At 47.0% G+C, this 12183-nt stretch overlaps 3 protein-coding genes across 3 annotated transcripts; 2 read left to right on the plus strand and 1 right to left on the minus strand.

The window, feature by feature from the left end:
- Positions 1–458: 458 nt before the first annotated feature.
- Positions 459–3123, plus strand: PIGZ (phosphatidylinositol glycan anchor biosynthesis class Z). Its single transcript, XM_051781358.1, has 2 exons — positions 459–577; positions 1030–3123. The coding sequence occupies exons 1-2, from the start codon at positions 460–462 to the stop codon at positions 2589–2591; spliced, it is 1680 nt and encodes a 559-aa protein (XP_051637318.1). The 5' UTR covers position 459; the 3' UTR covers positions 2592–3123.
- Positions 3124–5105: 1982 nt separating this feature from the next.
- Positions 5106–5762, minus strand: NCBP2AS2 (NCBP2 antisense 2 (head to head)). Its single transcript, XM_051781393.1, has one exon. The coding sequence runs from the start codon at positions 5709–5711 to the stop codon at positions 5454–5456; it is 258 nt and encodes an 85-aa protein (XP_051637353.1). The 5' UTR covers positions 5712–5762; the 3' UTR covers positions 5106–5453.
- Positions 5763–5834: 72 nt separating this feature from the next.
- Positions 5835–9715, plus strand: NCBP2 (nuclear cap binding protein subunit 2). Its single transcript, XM_051781391.1, has 4 exons — positions 5835–6068; positions 6158–6339; positions 7117–7255; positions 7848–9715. Exons 1-4 carry the CDS (start codon positions 5988–5990, stop codon positions 7917–7919), a joined length of 474 nt encoding a protein of 157 aa, XP_051637351.1. The 5' UTR covers positions 5835–5987; the 3' UTR covers positions 7920–9715.
- Positions 9716–12183: the final 2468 nt, after the last annotated feature.

Below are 12183 nucleotides of genomic sequence, written 5' to 3' on the forward strand. Positions count from 1 at the left end.
GGAATGGACTGCTTAGGGAGGTGGTGGAGTCACCATCCCTGGAGGTGTTTGAGGAAAGACTGGATGAGGCACTTAGTGCCATGGTCTCGTTGACATGGTGGTGTTTGGTCACAGGTTGGATTCGAGGGGTCTCCAAGGTGGCCCCGAGATGGCTTAGCTGGCCACAGCGTGGTGCTGACACCACCGAGCCTGGGGCTTTGATCCCCATATGGGCTATTCCCTTAAGAGTTCAACTCATTTAAGAGTTGGACTCGATGATCCTTGTGGGTCCCTTTCAACTCAGCACATTCTGTGGAGGTGTGATTCTTCTCCATCCCAATCCACCCCACGATTCCCTGGATCTCAGCCGGCGGGGCGGCTGATGGGGGGATCGCTGCGCATGCGCGCGAGGCTCCCGCTGCGGCGGCTGTGCCGGCGGGCGGGCGCCCCCTGGCGGCGCGGGGGCGGCGCGGGGCCGCCATGGGCGCGCGGGCGCTGTGGGCGCTGCTGGCGGCGCTGAGGGCGGGCTGGTGCCTCCTGCCGCAGAGCGGGTACCTGCACCCCGACGAGTTCTTCCAGGCGCCCGAGGTCATGGCAGGTAAGGGGCGCGGATAACGCGGGGGGACGCCCGGGCGCGCTGCCTCGCACAGCCCCGCGGATGCGGGGGATGCGGAGCCCCGGGCACGGGCAGGTGTTCCCGAGGGATCCCCGGAGCCGCCGGCTCGTTGTCCCGCTCTGTCACACGGCGCTTCCCGCAAGCCGGGCAGGAGCGGGTCCGCAGGGCTGGGTGGGCGGTGGGTTCCTGCTCTGTGCTGTCCACACCGAGTGGCGCCTGCAACCGCATCACCCCGACGAGCTGCTTTTTCCTGATTCTCTGTGAAAACGAACGGTACACTCCTAAAACCGTCAAGGTTGACACCAAGGTCTCAAAAGTCTGGGAGCTGCTCTGCATTGTGATGCCTCTGACAGCAAATAGTATCCCTACTGCTGAATTACTGAATAAAATGTATTATGTATTATATGTATTTTTCTTTTTCTCTTCCTTTATAGGAGATATTTTAAATCTACAGGTCTTTTATCCTTGGGAGTTCCTTTCGAGCTTTCCTTGCAGAACAGTTGTTTTCCCATTAATGACATCAGGAGTTACCTACTGGGCAATCAAGTCTTTGCAGCAGCTGGACATATGTTCAAGTTGCATCAACAGCTACACTCTCCTTGTATCACCTCGCCTTCTCTTTACAATCTTTTCTTTCATACTCGACTATAGCGTTTATCGATTAGCCCCTTTCTGGGAAGCAGATCTTTGGAAAGCGCTGGTACTTCTTGCTGGATCATATGTCACTCTGGTGTTTTATACGAGAACATTTACCAACACGCTTGAAGGACTTCTCTTTGCTCTTCTCATGATACTGGTTTCCTCAAGAAAGTCCAATGGCAGCTCAGTGGAGCCTACAAGCACTCCTCTCATAGGTGTTATAACAACTGCTGGGTTTTTCAACAGGCCAACCTTTCTGGCATTTGCTCTAATGCCCCTGCTTTACTGGGCAGGTTTAATTGTTGATTCTCAGAGGAGCATTAAAAGTGTCATAAACCACTTTTTGAAGCTCATACTATGTGCATGTTTTACTGCCATTGTTTTCATAACAGCTGACACCTTTTATTTTACCTCTGTGAGCTTAGATAACCTTTTAAGCATTAATGAGGGCAGCCTATTTGATGTAATAGTTCAATTACGTAAGAAAATGGTAGTAACCCCCTTCAATTTTCTCAGTTATAATCTTAATCCTCATAATCTTGCACTGCATGGAAGTCACCCACGAGTTACACATTTTACAGTCAATGGAATAATGCTCTTTGGGATCTTACATGTTCTGGCCACTGTTGCTGGTTTTAAAATGTTAAAGAAGTATGTCCAGCAATTCATACGGGTCAAATCGTGTTACCATGGGCTGCCTGGGCTATTGGTGCATTCTGAGGGCAATCCAACATTACTGCTGTTTTATTTTGTTCCTTTGGCATTTCTCTCCCTATTCAGTCACCAGGAGCCTCGGTTCCTCATTCCTCTCATCTTGCCATTGGTCCTGTTCAGCGCGTCACAGGACAGAGCTGTGAAGTGGAAACACCTCATCGTTATTTTCAATCTTCTCGGGGCATTCCTGTTCGGGTGCCTACACCAGGGAGGGCTGATACCCTGCTTGTTTCACTTGGAGCAGCTCATACATTCTCCAGCACCCTCAAACCATCCAAGGCACTATACTCTACTCTTTGCTCACACCTACATGCCTCCCAGGTTTCTGCTTAATATCAAGAAGACAGACGTGCACGTACAAGTCATCGATATGGCTGGGTCTGGAGAAGAAACCCTCTGCCAGACAATAGAGCAGCAAGCAAGCAATTTTACCTGCAGCGACTGTCACATTTTTGTCATAATCCCTGGTACAGTCAGAGCCACAACTGCAAAATGTGGTGTCTCGTTCAAGAACGAAACTGTGATATTTCCACACTTATCAATGGAAGACCCACCACAAATGTCCATCCTATCCAGTGGAAATTGGAGAAGTCAGTTAGGACTATACATCCTTCAACTAGACAGAGATCAGCACAGCCTTTAGATTTTAGGAGAATGATGTTTTAGGTTTTCACATCCTTTGGGCACAGTCTGAAGGTGCTGTGAGACCTTCCTCTTCACAGGCCCACCTTCATCACAAGTAGTGGCACTGGGAGCTCTCCTGAGTCTCTTTATTTGTTATGTTCTTATGCTCACCGGTATAGCCAGTTCTGGATAGAATCTGCTTAGAATTTGAGTTATTCAGCCCTGTAGTGTTTCATATGAACTTCTGTAATTTTTCCTGATGAGAGAGGATGAAATCAGAGCCCACCAAAACTGTGATTCAAGCTTAGCAGTTTCCATGTGAGATTTATTTTTGGAAGTTTCTATAATCTCTGACAGGGTTTGTGGACTGTGGGGTGTTTACTGATTATAGGCATTAAATCAGCTGTTGGAGAGAGGTTACAGGGCTAGACAGAAGCTGGTCTGATTAAATAAGATTTTATTTTATGTACTTAAAAATTCATTAGACCAGACTGCAGTCACAGTACAGGCACCAGCACTGTAACCCTGTCTTTGGTGGTTCTGCCTTGAAAAATCCCCAGCACTGATCTGAGAGAATCTGATTTAGAACGTGGAAGATGCTTCAGCCTAAGTACTTGTGCTAAATCCTAAAATCCAAGCTTTGCCTGTTTAACCTTCCTTGCCACAGTTCCATCCTCGTGGACGTGTTCCACACGCACTGCCCCCAGAGCTCGAGGAGCCTCTTCTGTGATGGCACTGAAGCCTCTCGGTGTTCCGCCGCTGCAGCCGGGGCGCTCCTGCCCTTGCACATTCCCGTTCTCGCAGCTGTCGCTGTTCTGTCGCGACTGTGACTCCGGCAGAACGCACGGCGGGCCCTGCGGGGAGCTGGATCGAGGAGCTGCGCAGACAGAAAGCGGGTAACTCGGAGGGATTTGATCCTTTGTGCCGTTTGAGCAGATGGATCCCTGAACAGGCTCACGGCAGGGTCGGAGATCCACCAGTTCTGCTGCCGGGGAGGGCGGGAGGACCCGGGGGAGGAGCCTCATCCCCTGCACCCCCTCCCCTTGCTTAGCTGCTCCCCATTAAATCAGCTTAGTGGGAATGACAGGTCACATCCTGGCTCTCCACTGGAGAGCAGTCTCATTTTCAACTGGGATACAAATAACTGGGCTTCAGCTGAGAACGATGTGTGCACATAATAGCACAGCACAACTAACAATCTTTGTTCTGCCTATGTGAACTTCTGGATCCAAAACATCTTCACATGGAGGGAGATACTAATTTGGCACATGCATTGTAGGTCAAGCCGCTCTCTATGGAACGGATCTGACACTTGAATTATTTCTGCTTACAAAGGTGGTAATGCCTTTGGCAGTTCTACACCCACACAGGTTTACATAAGGTCTTATGAGCCAGGTTTTCTATAGAGATGAGGATAATATAGGTTGATGCCAGGCTCTAAAGGGATGCTAGGAAAAATGCATGTGTGAAGGGTTTGCCTGTATTTTCTGAACTATAGGTATGACCTAGATTTTTAGGGAACATAGCTCTTGCTCTCTTATAAAGCATTGTGTGTTGTTTCCCCTGTATGTTCATCCACATCCATCACTCTTCCTTGCTGACATGCCTGTAATTAAAGGTGGGTGTCTGGGGGGAGGCAGGGGGAGAGGGAGTGCATGTATGTTTGTACTGATGGCTCACAAAGTAATGGAAGTGGTTGTGAAAGCATTGTGACACGAAATATATTTTCCAAGTTAATTTCCTTTTTGCTCTCTGGGAGAACAGCCACGTGCCACAGCTGGTACTTGCTGTTTTCAGCTTTCTTAAACAGCTTAAATCTTGAAAATTACTTCCACAGAACTTATGAACTCTGGCAATCTGAGTGGGGTAGATCTTGAAACTCTTCGGGGATCGAATGGAGCACCATTTCCGTGGCACAATGACTGCTCCACAGCTGCACAGGTAACCTGTGACTGAGCCGGAAGAGAACCTGGACTATAAGTTCTAACTCAGACTGACACTACACTGCTTTTGTCTCACCACCCAGGCTTTTGTAATTTACACCACAGATGCAATCTCTCCGTCCACGCACACCTGAGTCTTTGTTGGTGGGAGGTTTAATTTTACCAGCAATACTGGAAACTGTATCTCAGGTAATGTACAAGGTCCTTGTCACCTCGGGTGATAGAGGAATGGAAATGATCCTCCACAGTTAACTGAGCCTCAAGTCAGCTGGACCATGCTCTGGAGGAAGGTTAACTGCTTTAGTCTCACAGATGTTGTCATATACAGCATCTGAAGCAAACCAGACCAGTGCATCACATATGATGGGTGCATCCTTTTCCATATTAAGGATGGCTCTATTGGTCATTTTTTCCCTGTAAACCTTTCTTGCTACCACAGACTTGAGGTGTGCTTTTAGGGTAGCTTTTACCTTCCTGTAAGATGGGCATTATCCTATCCATCGTCATCGACACTTAAAAGCCCTTTTTGTATCAAAATTGTAACACATGTAGAGTATTACTGCTGTATAGACAGACATTGTTACAGCCACTCCCATGAGAATCGTGGTTTTATTTCAAGTTTCTTATGAAGCACTTAAAAGTGACAATCGTGACAGCGTTCTGGATGATGTTTAGTGAGAGTCTGCTTGTTCCTGAGAACTGTGGAACACGTAAAATGAAAATCCATCACACCGATGAGCAGCAATAGTTTGATATGTCCATGCGATGGAGGACGCACCGTCGGCTCCGCAGCTCGCCGTCCGCCGCCCGGGGGCCCGCGGGGGTCCGGAGTAGCCACCGGGGCCCATCACCCGCCGGCTCCAGCGCGCTCCGAGTCCTGGTGCTGTCGCTCCCGTCCCCTCGCCGGCGGTGCCGCCTCTCCCCACTCGGCGCGTTGCTCAGGGCGCTGTCCCGGGGGGGCGGCCGCCGCGGCCCGGCCCGCGCGGCCACGGCCACCCCCGCTGGCGGGCGCCGTCCTTGAGCTCCCCGAGGAAGGTGTCGCGCAGGCGGAACAGGCGCGGGCCCAGGTGCTGCTGGCCGCGGGTGATGGCGGCGGCGGTGGCGCGGGCGGCGGCGCGGATGGGCCGCGACTCCGAGAGCCGCTCCACGAGCCGCGGGCTCGACAGCAGCAGCAGCAGCGCGCGCCGCAACGACATGGCCGCCGCTCTCGCGAGACCCGCCGCGCCGGCCGCTCCCTCAACGCGTGGGGTCCCCCGCCGTTCTCGCGAGAGCTGCGCCCCCCCCTCGTGCTGACCGCCACGCCATTGGCTGCGCGCGGGGCGCGTGCGCTTGGGGCGGGAAGGCGCTAAGGGGCGGCCGGGTCGGGCAGCGCTGGGAGGGGTTGGTGCGCCCTCGGTCCGTCCTGGGCCGGGACAGACCAGGCTGGGCCGGGCCGGGCCAGGCCGGACTGGGCCGGGCTGGACAGCCCCGCCATGAGCTCCGGCGGGACGCTGAGCATCCTCCGCAGCGACTCGTACGCCGAGCTCAGCCAGTACCGCGACCAGCACTTCCGGGTGAGCCTTGGCCGGGGGTGGGTGCCGCGCGGTCCGTCCCGCTCGGGCCGGGCTGTGCCGGGGGGTAACGCGGTGTCCTTGCGGCCCAGGGGACGCGCTACGACCAGGAGCGGCTGCTGAGGAAGAGTTGCACGCTGTACGTGGGAAACCTGTCCTTCTACACCACCGAGGAGCAGATCCACGAGCTCTTTGGCAAGAGCGGCGACATCAAGAAGGTCATCATGGGGCTGGACAAAGTGAAGAAAACCGCCTGCGGCTTCTGCTTCGTGGAGTATCCTTGTGTGGGCCGGCAGGAGCGGTCAGGGCGCGGGTGAACTGCTCTGCACTGCAGGCTCTGAGTCACGGCAGAGTTCTCCCAGGATAAAGCGTCTGTGGGGGACGCAGGCGTGAGAGAGCTGTGCTGGGTTCACGGTTGGACTCAATGATCTTACGGGTCTTTTCCATCCGTGATTCTGTGACTGGAACATAGACGGCATGTCGAACAGGGGTAACAGATTGCTTTCGCTGTGAGACTTTAACCCAGACATTTTTTAGGTAGTTGACCTCTGCATTAAGTTCATATTTTCCATGCCCAAGTAAAAAGCTGTTTCTTTTCGTATGAGCATAAATGTAAAGTTACTGTTGGTATCTTACATCCCTGTTGTGTAGTCTGTGAAGATCATTTGAGTCTCTTACGTGTGAGTCTCTGAAGATCATTCTGTAACTGGTTCCAGTGAACTCACCAGAATGGTGGAAGGTTGCAGCATGAATGGAGCCTCGCTGGGGCTTCTCGCTTTTTAGCAATAGAACTTTGTGCTGTTAAGGGTGAGCGTGGTTGGCAGACTTAATCCAGTATATGCGGCTTTAGTGCTTGAATTCCAGCACATTGCCCTCTTTCACTAACAGTTTTCTCAGCTCGTGTAGCTTCTTAAAAGCTGTTGCTTCTGAAAGTAACTGAGCAGGAACCTGTTTCAAGCAAAGGCTTGGTTTTGTACCCAATTTGATATTGGGGTTTTTTCCATGCGTTGAAAACGGAAGTCCATTTTTTTTTCCTTAACCTGTTCCTAAGGTATTATGCAAGAGGAGATGCTGAAAATGCAATGCGATACATCAACGGAACCAGACTTGATGACAGGATCATAAGGACAGACTGGGATGCAGGATTTAAGGAGGGTAGGCAGTATGGCCGTGGAAGATCAGGGGGGCAGGTAGGTTGTTGTTCAGCCTGGGGGTTTAAGGTAACTTTGCCAAATTTCTTGGTTTTGAGTGAACACACTTGGAACAATTTCAGAAACAGCAACTTAGGAGTCATTGTTTAAGGTAACACTGTGCCTTGGTCTGTAAGACATATGGTCAATGGCAGTGTTAGCTACTAAGTACAGATAACTTTTTCATGTATTTCACTAAAAGTACTTGCAGAAACAACTCTTGGCTGCCTGGGGAGATAATGCTTGTAAGTAAGCCCTGAAGATATAAGGCTGTCAAGATCACACAGGACAGCAGTTGTTCTACCCAAAGTGAAGCAGGTGGCAGTGGCTTTTACTGCTGGAGCACGAGACCAGCCATCCTTGCTTGGGCTGCCTCGATTGAGGAGTCCCTGGGATGCTGTTGAAAAGGAAGTTGGTTTATGTTGTTCTGGGCTTCTGCATGATGCACTCTGCCTTCAGTTTTGTCAGTCAGCTCTGAGTGGCCACTTACATTTTGTGAGCTCAGTGTGACTATATTCTGATAATGTAAGAGTTTTTGAGAAATTGTTTTTCTTTGTCTTTCCTGGACTCCCCTTTTCCCCTCCTTCGTAAGGTCCGAGATGAGTATCGGCAGGACTATGATGCTGGAAGAGGTGGCTATGGCAAAATTGTTCAGTGCCAGTGACTCGTCAGCCTCACAGGAGAACCACATCTGCGCTGTAAATGTCACCAGACACCAAGTAGGTCTGTTGCACACAAATTTATGTCGCTAGAAATTCAGAGGAACTCCTATCCGTGTTTCTGTGAGCATATCCTGTGTTCAATACCTCTTCTGTTTTAATGCCAGGATCCAAAGTGTTGCAGAGGACCTGGAAACAAGGTTTTAAGCAATAGAATGTCTGAGGCTTCAGTCTCTTAAGTGCTGCTGTAACTTACTAAAAGGAACAAAGATTTAGTGTAATGGTGCTTTGTTTTCACTGGCAAACTTGATTATTCTACCACTGGGTTTTGTTTACATTGGTATCACAGGGTGGGGAGCAGTGATAAAGATAATTGGTGGGTGTTTCAGAGATGAAAGAAAAAGGTGCAAAAGAGCCTGAAAAGGAAGTGGAATTTCTAGGGAAATTTTCCAAATTCTAGGGAAGACTTAAAGCTGCAGATTTTCTGGGGTTACTGGATTAGTATTCTTTTTCACTGATGCTGTTACTAGAACACTTTCATGAACAGCCATAATAAAACAATCAGATTGCTGAACCCAGGAATCATGTGAAGAAGCAACCTAGCAGGACACAGACCCCCTGCAGTCTTCTATTAAGTGCAATGTGCCTACAAGGGTAGCATGAAGCCAATTTGTACAGTTACCCCCAAAAATGGGATGTTGGAGGAGCTGTGTGTATAACAAGAAAATTTGTTCCCCAAATACATTTTGAGAAACTTGATTTCAGACAAAGGTGAAAACAGAAATGAGTTTTGGGAGGAGCCTTACTTTCTACTGAGCCTCTCCTTTCTACTGAACCTCTCCTTTCTACTGAGCCTTACTCTCTACTAAGAATGGTAAAAGGATTGCATGGATTGGTTTGGTTTGGTTTTTTCTCTTTCCCCCCTATTCGTACTGCTGGTTTATATGATGGGATTTTGATGTACTGCAGACATAGGAATAAAAATTGTGATCCCAATATCTGTGAAATGTACCCTCTTAAATGAAATAGTTTAAAAGGAACTGTTACAGAACTTTGTAATTTTTTATGGACTTCTGAGTTTCTTGTAAACGGCAATTCATAAAGTTAAATCCAAATACTTTGTTGTCCATAACTCCTTAGAAACCTTCAAAGTACCAGGTTATGTAAAAGTTGATATTTACTCACCAGGGATACTGTTGGAAATCTTAATGTGTTTCTTGTGCACACTTAGTCACAGCTGTAAATTGGAAATACAGTGAATAGAACAACTGCTTACTTAGGAAATGCAGATTTGACTGGGCTTTGAGGTTTTTTGGCAACCAGAGTAAAACTAGATTTCTTGGGATCACTTGGTGCTGGTTTGCAAACAAGAGTTGGAACAAGGTTGCCTTTTCCTATCTAGTACATTTGATTATGATTTTACAGCCTGTAATCTGCTCCAGGAAGCTGCTGAAGTTTATTTTTCATTGTATCAATTTTGTATAAAAAATGTGTTACCAAAACTCTAAAGTCACTTTCTTTCAAATAAAGCTGTAACATTAAAATGGTTTGTTACTTTTTTATTTGTAACAGAATCACTGAGAGAAAGGAGCTGTATTCAGACTTGTGCCTTTTATCCTTTGTTCTAATGTCTTTTAATAAGGAAAAAATGAATATTCCTTCCCTTCACTGTATTTTCAGTCTTGTTCAGTTCTTACGTGGATGCTGAAAGATGTGTTGGTTAATGCTCTTCATTCTGGTTTGGATTTTTTTGGATTATAGAATAGAAATTAAATTATTTACTGATATTGAAGTGAATGTAAAAGTCTTTAGTATGTAACAAATAATTTTCAAGGTGTGCTTCCTTATAAAAACGATACTTAAAATTATTTTTTATTGAAGGTGCTGCAGGACAGTCATTCCCAAATGAAATGGAGGTGGTAGGAAGATTTTCCTTCATGACAGTCACTGTCCTTTGCTGCACACGTGCAGTGTCGTAAGATTCTGTTTTAAAGTGAGATTTTCTGTTTTGAGAGATTTCAATCCAAATGGGATTTAAAAGCACATGATGTCTCATGTGAACTCTTAGACTCTCAAAAGCACATACAGAGGAAACTGATTGAACAGGGTTTGATTTTTGCCTTCCCTGACTGAGATCGGATCTGCCTCTCATAAAGTTGGAGCTTCACAAAAGAAACTGAATCAAGTCTTTAAAACTTCACTGGGGGCTTCTTCAGCTTCCTGACATGCTGGTGCATTGAGATTAGGTTCTCTTGGAGGGACAAGATCTCCCATGTTTTTTTGACATGCTAGTTCATTATCATTATATACACTTTTATGAAAGTTCAAACTGTGTATTAGCTTTTTGAAGTACTTATTCATCATAATTAGCTACTTTTATGGAATTGTGTCCATAAAGAAAAACAGCAGCTAAGAATATGAGTGGAAGCTTAGATATGCCTTGATGGAAGGGAGACTGTTGGAAATTAAGGCAGTGAGAGCTTCAGTCCCTCCCTCAGACTGGTGCAGGCTCATGGTGGGGTGATTTATGTGCCTCTCTTAGGCAGCAATACCTGCAAATAAGATTTATATTCACAGCATTGGAATTTTGGTATTACAGGGTAAAATCAGTAGAGTGTAAATTGGAGCACTAAACCCCTTTGTTTTCAGTGACTGACAAAATAATCCCCGTTACCAGAGTATCACTGCAGGCTTGCTCCAAGGTGGTCTCCGTGTTAGTCAGGTTACTTACTGTCCTGTGCAGCAGGCAAGTTCCTGCTCAGGTTGGTGCCAGCACAACCACTGTTGGTGTTAATGGTCCTTCATACACAGATAATTACAAAAAAAACTTTTAGCTAATATGCAGCACCTCATCTTCCGTATTTTGTCAGATTAGGGTTCTTGAGAAGGTAAAAATGATAAAAACTACTAAAATCGACATGATTTTTACATAGTTTCATCTCTAGATGAAAGACAATCCTACTCAAAGGAATGCAGTCCACAACTCCTAAACTGTTGTCCATTTGAGTTTCTCTAAAGCACAGGTTGTACCTTATGCTAGAGCATGTAAGTGAAGATGAATTAGGGTGGGCATTTTTTTGTGCAGTCTGGGATTTCTGCTCCTCGCTGAGTGTGTTTGGCACTTTCAGGTAAGTGCAGGGCCTAATGTCAATGGGGGAGTACCAAAAAATTGATGAAGACTGCAGAGAGAAGTGTCCTGGACTTCAAAACATTGTGTTTGGGAAGTAATGGCCTGATTAATTATTTGTCTGCTTTCATATGTCTCCTGCCTGTTCCTGTCTAAACAAGTTCTTGCACAGGGGCTTTGATATACTCAGAGCTGCTCTGTAATGCACATAACTCCTCTCTCTCCCTTTTGGGATAATTAGATGGTGTAAAAGTTTCTCATGACTTGGGGAAGGAGGTCTCTGTGCCCTTGTCTGTGTAAGAGCAGGTGTTATGTCCATCACTGCTTCATCTCTTTTCCTCTCCCATGTAGGCAGAGGAAGGTTATTCCAGGTTGACTGTGTTTGTATCCCAAGGTTTCAGTGATGGTGTGAACTGAAAGCAGGCGTTGCTCCCTCCTCAAACTCATGTGCTCTGTGCAAACTGGATGAGAAGCCATAGTAAGGGAAAGGGACAGTTTCTTTTTGGGGATTATCTACTCCATGTTTTAAGAATTAATTTATGATTTGTATGCTGACATAGAAGGCTTCCAGCATAAAGTTCCTTCAAGGCTCATTTTCAGACCTTAAACTGATTGAACTATGGGACTGAAGAGAGCTTACCTTCTTCCATTTCCAGACACAGCCATCAGCACTGCACAAGGGACACTATGGAAGTTTAAGTTAAGCAAGTTAGTCATGATGGTGTCTATTCCAGAGGCTTGTACAACCCTTAGGGAATATGTACACATAGACCTAGGGCTGCACTGCAGGCAGCTGAAGTTCCCAATAGTGTCTCTTTATAGACTTAACTATCAATTTTGGAAAAGAGAATTGAGAGAAAAACAGATCACAAAAGTCTTTAATTATCAACTGTATACTTATAAATTACTCTTAAGCTTGGCCCAGAGGGGTCTTCCGCAGGTCCTACTTTCATGCCACTTCACAGTTACATTTATTTTCTGTAGCATGTGGATCAGGATTGAGCAGAGTCTTCTATGTTTCACTCTACTTTCTGGGCAAATGATCTAGGTCTGGAGAACCCACAAAATTACAGTATTTGTAAGTTAAGACTGTATAACTTCACCCAACATCTGCACCACAAACGTAGAAAGTATATTATGCC

This window comes from Manacus candei, unplaced genomic scaffold (assembly GCF_025592945.1).
Source record: "Manacus candei isolate 608988 ecotype Guabito, Panama unplaced genomic scaffold, ASM2559294v1 h1tg000015l, whole genome shotgun sequence".
NCBI classification, from domain to species: Eukaryota; Metazoa; Chordata; class Aves; order Passeriformes; family Pipridae; genus Manacus; species Manacus candei.

What these genes read in the sequence shown, in the direction of transcription:
- PIGZ (XM_051781358.1), top strand. Translation starts at nt 460, where the DNA reads ATGGGCGCGCGGGCGCTGTGGGCGCTGCTGGCGGCGCTGAGGGCGGGC. An exon ending in GGCGCCCGAGGTCATGGCAG is followed by an intron (nt 578 to 1,029) that starts GTAAGGGGCGCG and finishes CTTCCTTTATAG; the next exon opens with GAGATATTTTAAATCTACAG.
- NCBP2AS2 (XM_051781393.1), bottom strand. Translation starts at nt 5,711, where the DNA reads ATGTCGTTGCGGCGCGCGCTGCTGCTGCTGCTGTCGAGCCCGCGGCTC.
- NCBP2 (XM_051781391.1), top strand. Translation starts at nt 5,988, where the DNA reads ATGAGCTCCGGCGGGACGCTGAGCATCCTCCGCAGCGACTCGTACGCC. An exon ending in ACCGCGACCAGCACTTCCGG is followed by an intron (nt 6,069 to 6,157) that starts GTGAGCCTTGGC and finishes CTTGCGGCCCAG; the next exon opens with GGGACGCGCTACGACCAGGA. An exon ending in GTGGAAGATCAGGGGGGCAG is followed by an intron (nt 7,256 to 7,847) that starts GTAGGTTGTTGT and finishes CTCCTTCGTAAG; the next exon opens with GTCCGAGATGAGTATCGGCA.